At 36.1% G+C, this 22,910-nt stretch overlaps 1 protein-coding gene across 5 annotated transcripts in view; it reads left to right on the top strand.

Annotated features, from left to right (window-relative positions):
- Pcdh7 (protocadherin 7) overlaps positions 1–22,910 on the top strand; it is a 421,730-nt gene that overhangs the window by 247,221 nt on the left and 151,599 nt on the right. The window contains exon 3 of one of the 5 annotated variants that reach the window (XM_041671583.1): positions 22,034–22,060. The exons of the other annotated variants lie outside the window; for them this stretch is intronic. Within the exon in view, the coding sequence (XP_041527517.1) occupies positions 22,034–22,060 (27 nt within the window). The remainder of the gene's footprint in view (positions 1–22,033; positions 22,061–22,910) is intronic. 5 annotated transcript variants of the gene reach the window in all.

Genomic DNA, 22,910 nt, shown 5'->3' with positions numbered 1-22,910 from the left:
ACAAACAAACAAACATAAATAAAATAAAAATTAGGAAACATACGCAAAACATAGAAATTCAACATAAATAAAAACAAATGACTTTAGAATTATCCTAATTTTAAGATGCTTTCAATCCATATAAAGATTGCTGCTGACGATGATGAACACCAAGGTGGGAAAGCAGTGATTGGCACTGAGAAGGGAAAAAAACACTTTCATAAACACAATTGATTTTTATCCTTTTGCTTTTTCACTTTGTATGAATTGTAATTTCAGACCGTACTTTGGAAACTAATCATAAAAGAGCCTGATAGCTTGGTGCAGACATTTTCTCAAATCGGGCCCAATAAAACTTCCTGAATATTGAGAATCAAGCCGTTCTCATTGTTGCCATTATTCTTCTAAACTGAAGGCCTGAATATTATGTCTGCCTGACTTTGCTCACTCTTCTTAAATTTTAGCTTATACTTTTGAATAACAACTATCTCAACAATAATTGGAGGAAGAAATAGACAATTGCGTGCATTTTTAGTAAACAGTGAATTTTGCAAAAAAAAATCTAGTGTACAATAAAGGGCCATAAAACCATACAACTCTTATATTTTCCAATTTCTTTCTTCACTTTATTCCCATGATGTGTATTTCAAACATATGCTATGTATTTCACTATTTATTTTATTTATATTGTCCTCAGAACACTCTCCATATAAATTTAAATGATACATGAAGTTCCTAGATTTTTGTTGAAAATATGCCCATAGAACCCACACATATACAAGAATACTGTTCTCCAAATAGCATCCACTGCTCTTTGAATGTATTTTTATTTTTTAAATGTGTGTTGAATGGAGTCTGTATATCAATAACTATTTAATGTCCAGGCATGTGGAAGTAGGTTTAACCATGTGAGATCTTTATCTTACTGCAAACTTGAGACTTATAGGGAAAACATACAGCTTGGTAACAGGGGAAATTATTGTGGATATAAATACAAGTTACTGTAGCAGAAGAAATAAAGGGAAAGATGGAAGGAGGAAGAAAGGAAGATAGCAAAAGTGGCAAACCCAGGCTCAGGCCAGAGGACATCAGGTAGGGCAGCTGGCGGACAGAACTGAACTTCTCTTCTGCTACATCCTTTTAATACAATATTGCCTTAAAGCACATTCTTCTCAAGCTTCAACTGCTACACAAATTCTTTCCCGTGAGTTTATTGTCCAGAAAGGGCATTTTGTTTGTCTTTACCATGGAAGTTGAATATCTTTTGCAGTTATTTAGTATCTAGGCTTGAAGAACTACCTGCTTTAGTTGGCATGTCTCTATGTGAAAAGGAAAACCACCTAGGACGGATTGATTTTCACGGAAGTTTGAAAGCTGAAACTGACAGAGACACTGCTCACCGGCATGATGCTAAGCTCCTCCAGCCTCCCTGTGGATGTCCACCTTTGTGCTTCGTCTTCCTTTTTCTGTTCTCTGCCTGAGCAACACTTTACTCCTATATTAGCATCCATAAATATCTCTTTCCAAGGATTTAAGGGACAGATCATGAATGAAATTCTAATCTCTCCTTCCCTTTATTACATTTTGTGTGTATGTCTGACAGGGAATATTTATTAAGAGCCTGTTTTGTTGCTATCAGTGCCCCAAGAACAAAGAATTCTTTCAGTTTTATAACTGCCAGAATGCAGAGCATAGACTAAGTGGGTATTTATGGCCAGTGCCCATTCTGGGTGTCCCCTGCCCTCATGGTAAGAACTTGCAAAGTATTTTCCATGTCATTCCTCTGTAAGGCATAAAGAATTCTTGGGCACTCTCAGAGGTGCTGTGCACACTTGCTTTCCTTGAAGTTATACTGTTTTCACATATGTGGCAAATTTCTAATTAGAAAGAAGCTCAGCTCTCTGCTCCCAGGTGTGTGTCAGTCCATTCTTTGAGTTTTTCAGGAACAGAAGTGCTCACTGGGAAAGCAACTTAGGAAAGGCAAGGGCGGAAACTGCTTGAAGCAGACTGTTTGTTTGGTTGTTATTTTGAGATAAGCAGTAGGTTGTTAGGATGGAGGAGGAAGTGGTTCAATTTCTGCTTGGGAAGAAAAAAAAGAGACAGAGAGACAGAGAAATGAAGAAAAGCAAGCAAAAAAGGAAATCCTGTAGCTGCAAACGCCCATTGAAATTCATGATTTTAAAGCATGCTAGCTCTTCTTATACATGGGCATGGGACAAAATTGAATTTTCCTTCTGGTTTTAAATGCTGCTACCATTTAAAATTATAGACTCTGAAGTCAAACCAACTCTGGGTGACTCTTTCTCTCCGGTATGAAGGAGCCGAGTAATTAGATTCCTGGCTTGCGGTATATCTCTGTGCACACACACTTTTTCCCTAAAGAGATAAACACTATTTGTTGAGTACTTCAGAGGCACTGCTCTCTGGTTTACATGTTAATTAATGTAATTATCACAGCAGTCTTTCTCCATCTTACACATGAGGAAACTGAGGCTTGCAGCTACTCCTTTTGCCCTGGTTACCCGTATGCTCTCCGCCCAGGTAGTCAGACCAGATTCTGAAGGCAGGCACTGCACGTTGGCTGTGCCATGCCCATTTCCTGTGTATGGGGTTTTGCTACTGGTATCTCTCTCTACAGAAGGCCTATTATGTTCCAGGTGCTTTGTTATAAATTATATAGCACAGAAGTGATAGTTTTGCTTTCTTCCTGGCACAAACAGAACTTCCTAACAGTTGAATGATTCCTGTTAAAATATTAAGAGATTTTCCCCATTCTTTCTTGTTCCCACTTTCTAAGGAACACTAGCAATCTGCACCAATTTACTGAACATGCATTACTGTTAATTATATCAGTCAGGTGGAAGATTCGTGTAGTGTATTTGGTGTAGCTGCAAAGCCTACAGAAATCATATCAAGTAGCAGTAAGTAATAGAGTCCAGGTTTTCACATGGTGCTTGCTCCCTTGATCTAATTTTCAGGTCTTTCTTGTGTGGAGCATAGCCTTCCAATGCAAACCTTGTTTCCTTCCAGCTCAATGCACAGGCTTCTGAGGCTTGACAGTTATACACATTTTGATAGAATAATTCATGTATACCACTATAGAATCACTTAATTTTTAGGATAGAAGGGTCTGCATTGCTTGAAATGCTTAGAGAAATTCCTTAGCATTGGTGATTCCGAAGGATGGTTGTGTAAAGCTGACAGTGTTTTGGGTATTAAAGAAAGTGTCTGACCTTGAGTTTCTTAATGCACTTTTAAAGTTATTGTCTATGTCATCTCAGAAAACATGAGAATGAATTCACAAAGCCCAAGAGATGGCAAAGTTGCAGGCACTCGCCCCCAAGCCTGATAACTTGAGTTTAAATCTCTAAGACCCACTTTGGGATATCTTGTCCTCTGCATTCTACAAGTGCGTCATGGTACACAGCACACACACACACACACACACCACACCCCAATAAGTGAATCAACTTTAAACATAACAAACAACAACAATAACAACAAACTAGCAGTGTTAGGTCTGTTGTCTCCCACAACCCCAGCATACAGGAGTCTGGAGGGTTGCTATGAGTACTAGGATTGCCTGGGGTATGCAGTAAGACCATGCTTTAAACAAAAATAAATCAAAGAAAGGTACAGAGAAGCAGAGGTGGGGTGGGGATCTAGCACAGGTTATAGTCGGGGTTTTTAATCTGGGGAAGCAAAACAAAACATCTCCATGTAGACTGAAACCAAGGCTCAGATTACTCCATGAATTCTGGCAGCAAAGCAATAGGAAAATCAATCCAAACACCTGCTGTGTGTTTATGTAAATCAAGTTCAGGCAAGATTATTTCTCCGAGATTTCCCAGGTAACAATAGCTCAGTAATTCCGGCTTTGTCGTGACTACTGCACATCTGATGAGATCTTCTTAAGATGTAGCCCTCACATACTCACCAGAAGTCGGAATCTCTATTGTCTGTCTTTTCCTTTCTCTTGCAGCAAACATCCTTCAGAGACATTTTCAAACATTTTGAGCTTAATACATGGTAAATGGCACATCATGGATTCGTTGTTTTATTTCTAAGAGAGGCCTGCAGGGCCCACAATAACCATGAGTTTGCCATTAAAAAGAACAAAAAAAAAAAAAAGCAACTTAGTCTGTGGATTAAATGAGAAGCTCCACTATTAAGATGTTTTTATCTGTATTTTGTTTAACTTTTATGAAAAGAAAATCTAGTTTGCCCTAGGTTATGTGATAAAAGAAGCCAGTTGTAAAATGTCTTCCACATATAAGGGAAATCTTTATTCTTAAAAATAAGTCTTTGCCTAATCATCGAAATTTTAGTATAGAAATTAAGAGTGTATCACTTTTTCTTTGCTTTATTTATTTACTTATTTTGAAACAGGGTTTCTCTGTGTAACAGTTTTGCCTGTCCTAGAACTAGCTCTGTAGACCAGGCTGGCCTCAAACTCACAGAGATCCTTCCATCTCTGAAATTTAATTATTTTTTCTCATGTATGTGCACTAACAAGACTTCCGATGAGCATAAGGCTCCTTCAAAGAGTAAGGTCATTAAGACTATTATAATGCTTAGACTATTTTATGTAATTGTCCTTTACAGCACAAACAAATTATCTCTGAAACTCAGATCTTATTTTGCTCATAAAACTACCGGCCTCACCCACATCAGCCCACACCCCAAGCTGCATATTTCGCTTGACCTATAATTACCTAGGTGGAGCCAGCTTTTCTCTATTCCAGTTGTGTCACACCCGGAGAGATAAACACACTTGGCAACATGAATCCATATTCATCTTCAAGCAACTCGATTTTAAAATATATCTCTTGGCCTCCTGTTTGTTCCTTTATTAAATGGAGAGTCTTACAAATACAGCTTAGTTATGTTTCAGATAGGAAATCATTGGGGTTACTGAGAGTCCTACTGAAATGAAAATATGTTTGCTGACCACCAGAAAGATCATATGACTGAGGGAGTGAGATATATGGCAGCAAATTCAGCATTTGTGGGGATAGTGCATCGGGCACAGATTCAACGCACAATAAATTTACCAGCAAGTGTGCAAGGGTGTAGTAGGGAAGAAATTCATAACCATAAAAGATTTCAGGAGATAGGAGATACATTTAGAGAACCTCCAGGTTTAGCAGTCTTGCATAGTTCGGGAAGAGTGAAAAGTATGCAGCCATCTTGAGAATGCACGGGTAAAGAAGGACATTGCTGCAGTGTTGCCAAGAGGGTTGTGTGGGAAGCTGTTTGGGTAGAGGAGTTAGAATCTGCCTCTTGCCCCCCCCCCCCCCCACACACACACCCTTAACCAGAAAACTTGTCTCGTAGGGTGAAGAGGCTGGGTAATGGCCTCAAATAAAAGCTTCGTGGTTGGAATTATGTGCAGGAACAATTTGTAGAATCAGAATGATTGCTAGTTTAAGAAAAAGACAAACACCAAGTGTTTACACTGAGTGCATGCAATTCAGGGAGCATAGTGACAACAGAGCAGTGTTTGGAAGAAGGTAAATGTGGAATCAAATTCGCTGTCCACAGATACACCTGGCATGCACCTCGTTGACCAAGGTCATTATTTCTAGTGTCTGTCTTCTTTTCCACCTTCACTCAGTTCAGGTTTCCTTGTGTCCAGTGAGTGCTTGTGGGTAGAGGTTTTATTAGTTCCATTATAATACATATCAATTTTGCCTGGAAAAAAATTTGCTCTGGTGTATTGAGTTACTTTTGCGGTAAGAACTATTCAGTTGAGCAATGCCTCTGGCTGATGAATCCACTCTTTCTAATATATATATATATATTTGAGATTTACTGTAAAATGATACCCTTTGCATTTACATCAGTTTATTTTCCTTCTTTTTTTGTGTATATATCAATCAACTTTTATTTACTTATCTATTGACAGCAAAACTGATTCCGTATCTTGACTCTTGTAAATATCGCCACAACAAACGTCTGTATAGGTATTTCTGTGGTATGTTGACTTTGCGAGGTAAATTCTCAAGAGTGATATAGATAGCTAGAACAGGCTGTAATTGTGTTTTTAGTGTTCTGAGACATTTTTGTGCTGACTTCCAGAGTGGCTATTCTAATTTACATTTTTTTTAATTTATTTATTTATTAAGGATTTCTGCCTCGTCCCCGCAACCGCTTCCCATTTCCCTCCTCCCAAACCACAAAGAAACCCTGTCTCGAAAAACCAAAAAAAAAAAAAAAAAAAAAAAAAAAAAAGTCTCGAACTCCCAGAGATCCGCCTGCCTCTGCCTCCTGAGTGCTGGGATTAAAGGCATGCGCCACCACCTTACTTTCCTTCTTATTCATAAAGCAAACTTGTTTAATGAGCAGTGAGAGGAGGGTAGGCAGACCATGCAGTCTGATGTGAGGTTTAGACTTGTGTCCAACACCCAACATCATTTTCTACGTAGCTGCTAAAATTAAGGGAAAACAGTACAACGCAAATCTGCTTCTCCACTTTCCATAGTTTATCCTCAAGTCAAGTGGCCACAAGTGAGATCTAATTACTATTTTTTTCCCTGTTTACATACTTTCCTCCTTTTTTAAAAAAAAAAAAAGATAAGAGTTTCTCTCTAATGACTACCTGTATAGCTCAGTGGGTGACTTGGAGATAAGAAAATAAAACAGAAATTCTCTGTAATGACGTCAGCTCTGTATGGAATTTGAAAGGGAAAAGAGCTCTGAAAACATATTTGGGCATGCTCTATTTCATAACAGAACGCCAGATACTTCAATGAGTTAAACCGTATAATGGAGACTTCTTTTCACCATCCAGCCTCCCATTCTTCTTGATAATGATAAGGAATACTGGAAGCTGTCACGGGGTAAGACTCACCAGAAACTACCACTTGTTTGTTGGCTAAGTAACAGGGCTAATCTTTCCCTCCAGCTAATTCTGCGTAATTAACCAACATCCAGGAGTGCCAAGGCAAATTTCAGCATTTACAGTAGTATTTTAAAACCTACGCTGGAAATGATAGCCTCACTCAGGAGTTTTCATGGTCTTGTCATGTTTGATGTAAACCACCATTCAAGAAATACTTGAGAGTGTATTTAATGGTTTTTTAAGGGAGCAAAACTGTGGTAACGGAGGTAAGTGGGAAGAAATTGTCACTGCAAAAAAGGCAAGAAAAAGGTCATGGCTTCATTGACTTAATTTCTCTCATAACTACTCTTTGTAGACTGAATCAGGCACAAGGGTTAGCATCTCTCCAGACAGCTGCTTTGCAGCATTTTTGCATATGACCTGCAGACTCTTGGGCTGCCAGTCTGACTGTGTAGAAATTCAGTGGTTTAATCTAGGTGATGAGACACACCCATGTGCATGTGCACATGTGTGTACACACACACACACACACACAGAGAGAGAGAGAGAGAGAGAGAGAGAGAGAGAGAGAGAGAGAGAGAGATTAATGCCTTAGGAATAAGTAGGGATGGAGAAATAGAGCTCAAGTCTCATTGAACAATAGCAATCTCAAATTACTCAGCCTCCACCAACACTCCCACTTCCCATCCAGGTTGCTTTAAAAAGACTGTACCAAAATTCTATTGATATGCCATGCTAGAAAGTTCTAAAACTAAGTGTTGGCGAAAAAAGCGCAATATTTCTACAGCCATTTAAATTCATTTTTCCTCCCTCATCAGTAATATAGTATGGGCCCTTCCTTGTCACAGGGAAAACTCTTTATTGGTCTAGATAGCTTCCACTCATCCAGAGAACTCTGGAATGTTCTGGATGAGTTTCTTCAGCTCAGAAAGACTACTTAGTGCTCAAATGACTGAGAGAATTACTCCCTGAAAATGTTTCATTATAAACTTTAAAATAATCTGTGTGCACATGTGTGCGTGCGCATGCACACGTGCGTGTATTTGTGTGTGTGTGTGTGTGTGTGTGTGAGAGAGAGAGAGAGAGAGAGAGAGAGAGAGAGAGAGATTTTCCTGTTATGTGTATTAATTCACCCACTAAGGTGATATTTATTCACTCCTTTATTCATTTACTGTTAGCTGCTGAGTGCATTCCTCTCTGATAAGTGCTTAGAACTGGCGCACTGCCTGTGTTGAAAGTGTAAGGGAAATGTTCCTTGTTCTGAAAGTGTAATAATTGCAGAATGTGCCAGTGCTTACCACTCACTGAACAGGCCCTTCCCACTGTCACCTCACCCTGAGACATTAGTCCAGGCAAGAGTGTTACCCTGGCTGTCTTTGGTCTTTAACCCCACATCCCCTGCAGGTTTCTCCATTATGTTCTCCTGTCGCCTTGGGTCCTGCTAAAATCCTAGCCCCTCAGGTGAGCATTTGTCTTACTTGGAAGGAATTTGCAGCTTTCATTATGTAGTTATTTATAAATGCCTGCTGTCATGTGAGAATGAGGTTTTCTCTAGTCAAAAAGTGCAATTCAGATTAGAGTGGGCCTTCAGATCGAAAGTGCCAGAACTGAAACGCATAAATCAACAACTGATTCGACAAACTGCAAGATGTTCTATAGCTACTTAGCATATAAATATTTTTTTCATTAGAACTCAGCAAATACAGTAGTATGGCGAATCATTTGGATGCCATTGACAGGGTAACACTGGTTACTTCTCATGTCATTCCTGCCAGGATTTTAGAACAAATGTCAATGCTAAATGACAATAAAATTATCCTGCTTGATTTCTAAGGTGAGTAAGTGAAAACTCATTGATTTCACTACAAACAGTCTGGAGTTCTCACAAAAACAACTAACTGACTTTTAAACTAAGCATTTACTATCTTTGGGTTCATACATAACAGGAAGTTATTGCGAATTTTTGCTGTATTTGTCAACAGGGGTTCATGCTGCTGTCAGATAAGGCAGGCAGATTCCTCTGATTTCTGTGAGTTTCAGGCCAGCATCGTCTATAGTACACACCCAGGGATACACAGATAAATTCTTGTCTGAAAACAAATCAAAACAAACCAAATAAACAAAAAAGTGGTTCACACTAAAATGTTTTACTACTTCTCTGGGCACATATTCATGGAAGAAAGACCCTTTTAATCCCAGCACGCAGGAGGTAGAGGCATGAGGATATCTGAGTTTGAAGATTGCTACACAGAGAAACCCAGCCTCGAAAAACAAAACAAAAGCTCCCCCCCCTAAAAAAATAAAGTATGATTATTTTAACAAATAGGAGAATTTTAACATTAAGGACTTTGATCAACATTAAAAATACAAGATCAATAACAGGCACATAGAAAGGCTAAAAGCTTTCTGTACATGAAGGGGTAAAAAACCGCCTAGTTATACTTCTGTCTGTGTCTTATTTGCAAATCAAAGGCAGGATTTACTTGAGTAGTGTTAGGCTGTTTTCCTCTCATCTTTGTATGGTCCTAAATCTTTCCGTATTATTAGTTTTTATGAAAATTACACTTAAAGATCTTTTTCTGTCATGCATTCTGTCCTCCCGACACTGTCCAGCAAATAATGTGTCCTGTTGATTTCCAAGAATGTTCCCTGCTGTATTTGAAAGTCAGAGTGGTGCCAGTTCCATTAATCAATGAAAAGTAATCAACTCATCTTCAACAGGCTTTCCCTTGCTTCCTTCCCTCTAGCCCCTGGAAAAACACCAATGTGTACTTCAGTAGGTGTTAGAAGATTTTATGTAGTTTATTAGGAACTTTGATCATGTACTCGTTGTCATTGACTGGTCTGTGACCAGAGATTATCTAAATTCTACTTCAGGACCATAAGTTTCCTGCCTGTCTCTTTCTTGGGGCAGTTTTCATACAGACCTGGGATTCTTTATTGTGTTCTACAGGTTCCTAACTTTTTATGTCTAGGGATCTTCAGCAGGGTCTCTGGTTAAGTATTTATATTTATTTTGTTATCATTATTTTTAAATATTTTAAGGGCTTGAGGAATAGCACAGCACCGAAGTGCACTTATTCTTGCAGAGGGCTTTGGCTCAATTCCCAATGCCCACATGGCCCCTCACAATTGACAGCCACTCCAGTTCCAGGAGATCCAACGTCCTCTTCTGACCTCTGCAGGTACCCGGAACGCATGGAGTGCCTAAACCTTCACAAAACAACACTCATTCACAAAAAAATAATAAAATACATTTGGAAGAATGTTATTAAAAAGCATAATTGCCTGTTTCTGTGAAGGTCATTTTGAAATGGAATGCATTGGTCAGTTTCTATGGTGGAAAGTAGAGGATACACATAGGTATTAGCATGCCTGCAGGCCTTTGCATCAACCTAAACTTTTCCAGTTGGTTGTTTTTCTCCCATACTCTGAAATATCTTGATGTTTTGTCACATTTTATTTAAGCATCATAGTGAACTGAAAATTATATATATATATATATATATATATATATATATATAGTAGAGGAATATTCCATATGAATTGGTCTTCCTAGGAAATCTGACTTTGTAAGGATCTCGGAAGTTTTATGTGATTATGAGACTAAAACACCTAACATATCATCTGGCAGTTAATGGGTGTTTTTGTCTCCCTGCTGATATGTTTGCCTCTTTTCTCTTAATATCTACAACAAAATGCGTTGAAACCTTACAGACTACATGTGAATGGTTGTTGAAAACATTTACCTTTTTTTGTTAAATAATAATAAAAAAAACTGGTATTTACTGAAGTTTAAAAAAAAACTGTGTCATATATCAGGCAGGTCTGATTCCTTTCCAGACTTGCTTGTTTCTGACCTTGGCTTAGAACACACGACCTGGAAATAGATTTCCATTTCTCTGTCCTTATTTTCTCATGGAAAAAATCATAGTAGTTCTCTATACTAAAATTCCACTTAGGAAATATTTTAAAGTCAGTCCCTGTGATGCAAGCTTTTGAAAGGCAGAGGTAGAAGGGTCACTCAGAGTTAGAGGCCAGCTTGAACTAAACAAGAAGACTCTGTCTATCATAATCATGAAACAAACAAAGCAAATGCTCCAGAATAATTTCTGCCCTTACAGAAGCACTTGGTAGGCCACAGTGCCATACTCTTAGAAGGAAAGCTGAGTGTGCATCTGTGCACATATCATGGTGTGTACATGTGTTCCTGTGTGTATGTGTATGCATGCATGAATAAGTTAGTACATGCTTATGTGTGTGAATGTGTGTGTATGTGTGTGTGTCTGGTGTGTGTGCATGCATACATGAATGTGTTTGAACGTGCTTGTTTGGATGTGCGTGTCTTACATTGAGACGTGGAGTAGGTGGAAAAGCAGAGGTCTAGCTTAAATATATCTATATAGAAATCTATGCTGAACCATTACCGCAAGTGATTACCAAAACTTTCTGAGCTCAGATTTTCTCAGTTGCAAAAAAAATGTATATTGGAATTATAATACTTTGAAAGTTATTGTGAGTCTTAAAAACATCTATCACATTACCTCCAGTCATTTAGCTGTTAATAAATGTGTTTTTTTCTTATTAATACAAACGTTTCTTTCATCTTACACATGTTTGTATCAAAATACATCAAGAATTAATTAATAATGTGATGTGAGTGATGGCTGGGCATTCAGTATAATTTCCCTCTTTGCTAAGTAATAAGATCTCATTGTTCATTGAAGTTAAATAAAGGATTTGGAATGAAAAGTCATACTTGAATAGAGAGGGAGAAATTAATTATTATCTCTAATATTAATAAAACTATTTCATTTTAAAACAAAGTCACAAAGAAATCATTTCTAATAATAGTTGGCATGGACAATGAAAGATTGTCATCAGCAGAAAAAGTGATCCCTTAAAAATTATTTTAAAACTACCTATTATTAAAGCTAAGCCTCAGACAGATTATTTGTTTAACCTTTTTTTCCAAATCAGGAATTGTTAAAGATTAGACAGGACAATGAAATGGTCAATATTACACATTTCAGTAACAGTCGATTATCTGAACCATATCTTACAAATGGTTTGCTTTTTTCACAATATAATCTGATAATTAAAAATGTATTCTCTTCCAATCACAGCAGGAATTTTTTTTCACTCCTGAACATCATTCTTCTGCATGCTAATATGACAGGCAGTATCATGGGATCAGGAATTACTGTCAGAACTTCATTGCTTGACTACTAGCATTAGTTATTGTTTCATTTTCAGATGTTTGAGCTCCATTTAGCTTTAGAGGCCCTTAGATTCAGGGGTGGTATCTTTACTATTTCAATGCCTCGCAATGGTCATAAGTGTGCATAATGTAAATTATTTTCTTCCACAGTGGGTTGGTCGGTTTCTTTGGTGGAATGTTCACTATGCAGATTATATAGGCTTCTATTTTCTAGCTAGTTTTTTTTTCACGGCCTCAAAACTGGTGTCTGTATTTTCTTTTTTGTTTTTTTTTAAGACTTATTTTATCTTTAATTATGTGTGTGATGGGAGTTCTGTGTTCATGCGTGGATGTCCTTGGAACCCAGAAGGCTTCGGATTTCCTGGAACTGGAGCCACAGGCAATTGTGAACTGCTACATGGGTGCTAGAAATCAAACCTGGGTCCTTTGGAAGAGCAACCAGTGTTCTTAACTTTTGAGCCATCTCTCTAGCCTCTATATTTTCTTACCTGATTATAAAATATCACAGATCCACTTTGTGAGGACAATGATGTAAAAGAATTATTGCCCTGGTGATTTCTCTGTCTCCACAACCATACTATAGTCTTTTCCCTTTCTAAGAAGGATGATAATGCACCTGAAGAACAAGACATTTCAAGATATTCTAATACATCAACAATGACTGCATAAATCTCACATTAAATAATGTCAGACTTTAGTTATTAGTTAAACTAGAACTTCCTACTAACAAAACATACATTTATCCAAGTATAAGACTAATAGTTCAAGGTTATAAAAATCTATCTACCTCATTAGGTCATTATTCAAATTAAGATATTATGAGTAATATAAATTACTTTTCTGTAAAGAAAAGATTATATGGTAGAGAAGATAGATTTCTTTCCAGGCTTAATATAATTTCATTCACACAATGATATAGACAGGAAAACAAATTTTGCACCTCAACATTTGCATTCAGTTTATTCATATGCAAAAACAAGGCTTGAAATGAAAACAAAATATCATGTCACATTCAGAATCAAATGATTCATGTGATGAAAAATTAGAAAAGTACAACAACTTCTAATGCTTGCATTTGAAATCATTTATTTTTACTTTTATGAATGTCTCAAAGTTTTGGATTTCTTTTTAAATTCTAAAGAAGTGAGTAAATTTTGGTTATTGTATATAGAATGAATAAACATTCATATTAAAATATAAATTTGTTTATGTTATATGCATTTCATTATCTTAGTCACTGAAAAAAAAATAGAGTTTTGGTAGGTGGAAAAATCATCCCCTGTCCTCAGCTCAGTGTCTTTACTGTTTGCAGACTAGCACTGCCTTATCAATTACAAAGGTCAATATTTTATTTATGAACCATAACAAAGCAACCAAAAGGATTGTATTGTATTATTTGAGAACTTTACTAAGTTATTGATAGTGGGTTTTGTTGGGAAATATATTTCTTATTCTGATATCCAGACTTATAATAAGTTTAGTTACAAGGGAAATGAGTTTGATGGATAATAGAAGAAGATTTGAGGCAAGTGCAAAATACCCCATTTTTTAAATAATACCCTCTCACACTGAACTATGCAGTGCCTAGCAGTCCAAGGTCAAAACAAATATTTTAGTAGAAATAAAATCAATTTTAGACAATAAAAGGCCTCTATTCAATCAGTGAATAAAATATAACCTCTTTAAATATTCTCTTTTAAATTAATAGGACATATCAGTTTATGTGTTATAATATAGTATTCAGGAATAATAAAAGTTTATCGTTCACCTTCATATTAACCTTGCTTCTGAATGTGAAGTCATATGCCAGTGTTGGTCTGAATGGAGCATCCTTTTGTTACATATCGGATTTTGCTCCTGTTAAAAAGTCAACCTTACATGGTTTGATTTTGAAATTTTCAGAACCTGAAACATTAAAACATTAAACGTTAAAATATATTCATTGCTAGACAGGTTTTATTCCATGTCTATTCATACATAGATTCTATTGGAAAGGGATTGCAGAATGATGGGAAGGGAAAAGTTCAAGTCATCTATAGTCCTTGCTGGTGGCTGTAGTAATGTACTCTTCAAATAACTGAAAATGATATAGTTGTTACCAGCCATAAAAACTGAGGATGGAAAGATGGTTCAAAGGTTAAAAGCACTTACTACTTTGCAAAAGAACCAGATTTTGTTCCCAGCACTCATGTGACAGGTCACAGTGATGTTTAACTTCAGTTCTATAGGATCCAACGTTCTTTTCTGACCCCTGTGAGCATCAGAATGTACATGATATGCATACGTACATACACATAGGCAAACCATTTAAACAATAGAAATAAATCTTGAAAATTATAACTGTGTGATATAATTCCAATATTAACTAGTTCAGCTGAGTCTTTTTCCTACGTGTATGCATTTTAGAACATGTCTTACAGGAAAATATATACAGTATTAATGTGTAATTTAAAAACTATTTCTATAAATAAAGAGAGGAGAACAGTTGGGATAGTGGCACATTCGGAGCATGAAGAGGGAGCAGATTGAATTCATAGTTGCATTTCTACTTTCTCTCTTTGTTCTCAGACAGTAGTCTCACATTTGCCGCTATGCTCTCCTCCTGTCTCAGATTCAAGGCAGAGTGCTAGGATTTTAAGTGCGTACCTCAATGCCCAATCTCCTTGAAGAAATTTCACAAGCATTTTCGGCACACTTTCCTCTTAAACTTCTCTTCCAATTTCCCTCACCTCCTTTCTCAACCCACTTTTGCTGGCTACTCCACTTGTGTAGGCTGAGACTACACTAGTTTCTTGACTGCCCAGACCACAATAATAGCACAGAGACTCTATTAATTACAACACTGTTTGGCCAATAGCTTAGTCATATTCCTAGCTAGCTCTTACACCTTAAATTAACCCATTTCTATTAATCTGTGTATCACCATGAAGCTGTGGCCAACTGGTAAGTTTCTGTGAGTCCTTCTCCTTTGGCAGTTACATGATGTCTTTTTTACTCCACCTACTCTATATATCTTTTCCAGGTAGGTTGACCCTGCCAGAGGTCAAAGTAGTTTCTTTATTAACCAATAGTAATAAAACATAATCATAGCATATGGAGGGGAATCCTATATCACCCTTGTGACTAGATGTTTCATCTTAAGAATCTTGACCATGCCCCACTTCTCTCCTAAGACACAGAATAATAGTGCTATCCAAGTATGACTGCAAGGCTTGGGTATAAGATCCTGTGGGAGAGGGAGAGGCCCAAACCATGGCGGGTGATAAAGTATGCCATGCAGAGAGAGCTTGAGTATGAAGTTTTATTTGGGAAAAGGGTATTGGGAGGGTAGGGAGGAGGGAGGAAGGGAGAGACACAGAGACAGAGAGATAGAGAGAGACAGAGGGAGGAGATAGAGGAGAGAGGAATGGAAAGAGAAGGCCTAGACCTGCTTGCCTTGGGGGAGGGGAGAGATTGAGAGTGCGAAGAGCTTGCCTCTTGAAAGAATAAGGTGCCATCTGCTCATGCTGCACTGTGCTAGAGTGTGCCTGAATACTAACACTGGGTTCATCCTCAGAACAGAGTTATCTTGTCTTCCTCAGATCCAAGTTTGATATATTATCTCACAACTTGAAACTCTTGGAGTAGTAGTAATAAGACCAGGCACACCGTGATTAGGATACTCTATCCTATTTCAGAATTAGATGGATTCCCTTTCAGCTACTTGACTGATTTTAAGTGTATCTGGCTTTAATGGACAACTCCTATATTCTTCCTTTCATTGTCCTGTATGTGCCCTTTCACTTCTCCAAGATCAGAGGACCACCTGACTCTGTATCTCATAGTACTGGGGGAAATTAGTGCAGAACTGAGGAAGAACATATAAACTTTGTGTTCTGGATTTTAAAAGTGGTGAAATAAAATAATTCCATTGTTTTAAACCTTGAACATTGCAAATAGAGCCTCTTAGATTCATAATTTATTTTTTCTTCAAAATTTAACTTTTCATTTTTAAGGAATAAATTGACAGCTGGCTTCTTGCTTCTTGGTGTTAAGCAGGCAACAGCTGCAAGAACCTTTTGGTTACGTAACTTTGGTCTTTCCTCTGATATAACATGTCAAATTGAAATTACAGATCAAATAATTAGGGAAAAAGTCAAATATTTAAGTTCTCACATATGTCTGTGTATACATGCTTGTGTACTTTCTTTTATTTTTATTTAATCTAAAAGATTATATTTATTAATTATTATTGTTGAGACAGAATCTCACTGTTTGGCACTAGCTAACATTGAACTCACTCTGTAAACCAAGTTGGGCTTGAACCCATTCAGATTCAACTATCTCTGCCTCCTGAATATTGACATTAAAGTCCTATGCCACCATGCCCAACACACTATTGTTTTTAACTATATGTACCATGAGACAACTAATGTCCCAAAAGATAACAGTCAATTTCGGTGAACTTAAGAGAAAGACCAGTTTGTTTTGATGTCAGTGCATGAGTCAACATTTAACTTTCACCTCAACCATCACTTCAATAAAGGATTGACATTAATTCATAGATTATAAAACAACAAACAACAAAACAGCATCCAAGCAAAACAAAATCCACCTGTTTGTTTTCATTACTTGAAATCCTAAATTCTTACTGAATCTATATTTTCAAAGACAAAATGCAAACCAACATTACCAGGACTGAACATAAAAACTAAAATAGTAAGTATTTTGTATTCAGAAAATTAGTAAGTAATCACTGATAGCTTTCTTTTTCATAAAATTGCATTGGGCATAGTGTTTGATGTATTTCTCAACCCCTAAAATGTTAACATATCTTTGTTTCTAAATGTACATACTTTAGTACAAATTATGTGGCATGATCAGTATGCATTTCTTGTAGAAAGAAAATGTAAGTGACATTTTGAAATATTTTAATTGCATGTTCAGAAGTGCTAGTGGATATGCCAAAGTGAGAATGGTTCCTGAAACTAATTAACATGGCTTCATTTATCAAGAGCACTAGAGCTGTTATAAATACTAATAAAAGCATTGTAATGGAACATTTCTGTTTGTCTGTTGATACTCAATACTGTCATAGTGTCCCACACCATCAAGTCATGAGTCAAAGAAATCTTTGTGTGGCTTTAACAAAAATGTCCTAGACCTACTGTACTGAGGCTTCTTTGTCTTTCATTGATATCCATACTATTGATGTTACTTATTTTAGTCATATAATTGTGGTCATTGTTTACAGAGATGGAAAATTGAAGAAATCAATAAAAAACACTCTAAGGACAGCTATATTAATACTAATCTATAAAATGCTAAAGAAATGACAATCACATCAACTTACTGAGGATAATACAAAATGAGTAAGGAAAGTAGACAATATATATGGGTAAATATTAATACAAAGTCTTATCCCTTAACTTGACTCTGTATTAAAATAAATGCTTTCAAGTTACAGTATTGAATAGCAGCATGACCTTCATTTGTCATCTCTATGATTTCCAATATTTTGGATCTATGCCATTGAAATGTATGTATTCTGATGAATAGAAAAGCAATGCATTAGGAACTCAAAGATTTGTTCCTGAATCAGCATCAGCCATGCCAGTTTAGTTCTTTAAACTTCAGTTTTGTTACATATATATATATATATATATATATATATATATATATATATATGAGAGCTGCACACACTAATGCTATAGGTCTCTCCAGGAATCTCTACACATGAATCTGCGATTTGTGGCATAGGAGAAACAATGCTGCAAAGAAGGAATGCAAGAACAGAAGTGCTTTTGGTTAATAATGCAGTCATAAGTTTATTGATAAGCAATTCTACAAATTTATTTTGGATTCCTATGATTCATCTCTAAAAGCAAAGAGTTCATTTACTTATAAAATAACAACAACAACTGGCCAAATACAATTAAGATCAGCTATCACAAGATAATTCAAATAGAATATGACAAAGGCAAATGCCATCAAGATCATTTTAGAGTTACCAAAAACCATATGCAAGAACAAAGAGAAGTGTTTCTCAAATGTGAGCTACACTGTATAAAGTAGCAAACAGAATTATTAGCATTAAATACCATTAAATGAAATAAAAATGTACACATTTTTACATGCACTTTTGCTTAGAAACTTCATTTGTTTCTGTTTCGAGCCCAAGGATGAGCTAATTATACATTGAATAGTGGGTTTCTTTTCAGGAAATGCTGTAGTTGATGCTGTTCAGTGTTTCCACAAATGTCATTCCAGGGTAGGTGGGTTCAACTACAGGACTGAGGCTTCAGATAGAAATGTTCAGCTGGTGATTTTCCTTCAGTTTGAAGTCTCTTCCCAACCCTAATATGGTTCCCTTAATTAAGATATGTGCTTCCCTGCTCCCCTGTCCAACCTTCCTTTATCCCAATCATCCCGTTGCCCCAAGTTCTCCCCATCCTACCCTTCTCACTTTTCTCTCCCCATCTCCCCTTACCCCCCTCCCACCCACCCTTAAACTAATGAAATAGTTGCCCTCTAAAGCTGTGTCAGAGTGGGACATAAACATTGCATATGAGCAGTGTGCTAGTGTCCAACCACGAGGAATGCCTATCAGTTTGTGTCTGATTTACCTTAAACATTCATGAACCTGGAAAAGAAAAAAAAAGTTTTCAGATTTGGAAATTGTGATGCATTCATGTTCTGATGCTGTGCATGTGGCTTGAGTGAACCACTGTCCTCCTGGACTCCAGGGTGAGCTTCAGTGAAAGGGAGGGATTGAGCTAAAGAAGGTTAACTACTCATACTGTCCTCTCATCAGCTTCTGCTTCTTCTGCTCAGTTTAGTTTAAAAGAACAAATGTAAAGAGATTTGCTACAATTTTCTGACCTGTGTCAACCTACCATGCCATAGCCTAGCAATCTAATAATTATTGTGGACTTTCCAATAACAAAAGTTAGCTCTCTTTATGAGTCAACTAGTTGAGATGTAAGAATTGGAAAGGATATGACTTCTTTTTCTTAAAGATAAGAAAAACATGGGCTACATATTTAGAACTTAAGGAGTTGAGAATTTCCTTCTACTATTGAATTTTAAATATGTAAGTTACAGTTTCTTTGGCCTGCAATTGATTTCTCCTTGTCTGCTAAATGACAGCCACTGATTACATTAATATTCAAATGTGTCCTGTCTTCCCAAGAGGTCATTTAAAAAGAATAGGCTGTATTCTCCTGAGGATAGAATTACTTCATCTCCCATAAAGATGGTTTGTAGATGTCATGAATTTTCTTAAACAACAGAGACAAAATAAATATATCTATTGTATCATCAGGTAATTTGTTATTTACAGACATTGTAGGAAATAAGCATGCTAAACCCATGAGATATCTACAGATGATTATTCTTTTAACATGCATAAATGAATGAGTCTACAAATCCATTATGAAGAAATGGTTGAACTATGACAAAGGTGATATTTGCACAATTCATTTTAATTTAAAATTAAAATTTTGGTTTAGTCTAATCAGAATATATTTGACAATAGCTTCATCCTTAAGTGTAACGCATTTAAAATAGATTCAGGTAGTTCAAAGATGCAAAGGAATCACCATTGGCAAAGTTTTAGGTTAGAGAAAGTTGTCCATCCATGATCTGTTCCTTTATGATCTTATTATGGATAACTCCAATCAATGGTATTTTTCTGCAACCTAGAAAATGTTTCTTTTTCCTCCTTCAGAAAATTTTTAACAACTAGCAACTAAACCAAAACACAATCCAAGAGTGAGAACTGTCATATTAAATGAATTTAGCATTACTCATATTACCTGCTCACCCTTTCTGGGTGTCATACAATTAACTTACAGATCATCTAGGATTAGGAAGAATTACTAATACATATCAATTTTCCAAAACTTGTATTTAAAAGTCTCTTTTTTTGTCTTTATTTCTTCCAGATATGTCTGTTCTTGTAGGAGCACACTCCTATGATCTCTAAACTTTTATATTAAGATTGAATTGCCTCCACAAATCTCACTTGATAGTTGCAAAAAATGGAGGACTTCATGGATATTATTTGTAGGAAATTTAGCCATGAATAATAATTGAATTATGTTATATATTTTAAAAGAATGTGAGTCATAAAATAAAATTTCATTTTCTACATATATACTTATATAGAATTAAGAATAAAATAGCTTGAAATATATATTTAGAAGTATCTTGAAATGTAATAGTGCTACGAGAACATGTTTTACTTCAAAAATGAGTTGGAGTATAGAACAACAAAATCAGACGTTAACGCATCATCAGATATTAAAATGTCGTAGGAAACACTTATTAAGGAAATCCAGGAGTGTGTACCTGGGAGCAGAGACTCTTCTAGGTTCATTAGGGAATGTCTGATTTCCAGGATATGCATTATGTAGCTAAGTCACCATCAGAATGAGAGGGAGCTAAGGAAGTAATTGAAGAAATTCTAAAGATAAGGTTTACATCTTTGAAAATATATTCTCCCCTAGGAACGTCACAGACATGAGTTCCATAAAATGCCAGTTCATAAAACTTGTGTGTTTTACCTAGTTCGGTCATATGAATCACCATGCGAGCCATTCTCGTAGGCAGATGCAAACCGTACGATAATAGCATGTGATTAAAAAATGAGGGATGCAGCATGTAGAGATGACATTATTTTTATAATATTTTCCCACAAGCATATTAGCTCCACTGCATTGCCCTACACGCTAAAAACTGATAATAGCTTGACTGTGAATATTGTAATATGTTAGCTAGATGAACAGATAAGTGGATAAAATAGAACTCTCATCAACAATCTCATAGCTACAAACAGTTATCTACACAGTAGTCTGATTTAGTGTAAACAGAGTTCTCAGTTTATGAGAAGCCTAACATTTTCCATATGCACTGTCATATTCCATTCTCTCTCTAATATTCATGTTTCATTAGCATTTAGCACACAGGCCTTGGTTTCTTGAAAAAATATAAATATATTCAATTTTTATATTTGTGACCCATATATGATTTAAGCTACCTTCAAGGCCTTGTTAGTCTGCTTAAGACACTAAATCTATTAAATACCTCCTCTTTTATTTTTTCTCTTGAAGTATTTTTTGATGTTGTAACAATACGAATTGAATTTTGCGAGATGAATTGCTAATGCTAATTTGATTACATTCATATTAGTGTTGAGTGGTACAAAATTAGCAAGAGATGGTTTAAGACGTGGAACTGGGAATGGAAGAGCTATCCCTCTGCAGCCCTCCTCAGTGACGGGAGTCTGAATGCATGCACAGTGATGCTTACTATTCCTCATGCAACTATGAATGCAACTTTGAAGACAAAAGAGTCAAGAGGTTTAGAAAACCTGACAGCTTGATTTCTTTATTTAAACGGTGATAACTTGTGATGACAAGTACTTCTTCTACTTTTTAATAGATAACAGAGGTCAAGTCTATTTAAAATATTCACTGCAGATGACTTCAGTTATCATTTATTTCAGCAGTCAAATGTCTTATATAGTAAAGACAAGGTGATTTAATTATGATCTTCCTATTTTGAGAGGGGGCAGAATTCTCTGTACTTAATCTGTCATTTTTTTCTGAAGAATATACTTGGTTTTCAATTTTTTTATTTCCTAAAAAGATTTCTAACAACTTGTAAGAGCAAGAATAATAAAGAAAATATGTTTTGCAAGTGAAGCTAATAAGACAGGTGCAATTAAATGCAGTTGAATTATAATTTGACTCATAAAATTATTGCTCGAAAATGTCATCTCACCAAGTATATATATATATATATATATATATATATATATATATATATATATGAAATATATAGAGACTGTAAAACATTACAGGCGGGGCTTCAGTAAGACCTGCCACCCAAACTGTGTCTGGAGCTTGCATGCTACTTGTCTGTTTATTGATGTGCAGTGTCTGTGAAGAGTCTGTTTGTTATTTGCCTTTTACCTGAAAGTCTCTATGCTCATTAACGTTTTACAGGTGCTGCACCATTCCATGGAACTGCAGGTACTAAAAGAATGGGCAGTGGTTATAATGAAAAAGTAGGGACAGCAGCTTGCATCAGACCCTGCCTCTGGCACATTCAAGGGCAGTGTTTGGTAGAGGGCTCAGTGAGTTAGATATTCATGATCAACTTGAGGAAGTCGAACAGACTGCTGTCTGAATGAAGGCCACATTGTGGGGCTGCATATTGGAGGCTTATTTATTTCTGGTTATCTTCGCACCGCTTCCCACCTCCTCAAAAGTAAGAGAGAGTGAAAGAGTTCTGATCGGTAATTCTTTAAATATAAAATCATCAGAAGTTTTCCCTCAAGACGTGACTAGAAAAATTCATCAGAATGTAATCACACGCTGTTGATTTTTTAAACAGTTTTCAAAAATGTATGTGTTGCATGGAAATTCAATACAGAAGTTCACCAAGTTAGAATGTTGATGAATAGAGGTTAGTAGGCTAAAAATCATAAACAAAATTAATTGTGATAAGTATTAACATTGAGTCATGTTAGGTTGGTTCTCTTTATAATGAGAAGGGAATTAAAGTGTAATATTAGTAATTAAATGAAAGCAACATTTATTATTCTTTGTGTTTTCTTAATAAAATGTCTGTATTGTTAATTAAGGGGAAAATCATAAAATGTAGGCAGTCACATAACTCAGAGAGTAGGATGATATGCTTCTATTTCTATCATCTATAATCATCTATCCCTAATCTATGTGTGTATGTATGTATGTAACTATCTATCATCCATCTCTACCTATCTCTCAATCAATCATCTCATCTTAAATTTAATGTTTAAAAAAAATAAAAGATTACTATCCTTTCTAGCATTGCCCGAAAATATTTTCACTTTTCAGT

The sequence above is a fragment of the Microtus oregoni genome, unplaced genomic scaffold (assembly GCF_018167655.1).
Source record: "Microtus oregoni isolate MIOR12 unplaced genomic scaffold, Mior012 000021F_ref0000039, whole genome shotgun sequence".
NCBI lineage: Eukaryota > Metazoa > Chordata > Mammalia > Rodentia > Cricetidae > Microtus > Microtus oregoni.
The sequence above is the reverse complement of the archived record's forward strand: the minus strand, read 5'-3'. Positions and strand labels throughout refer to the sequence as shown.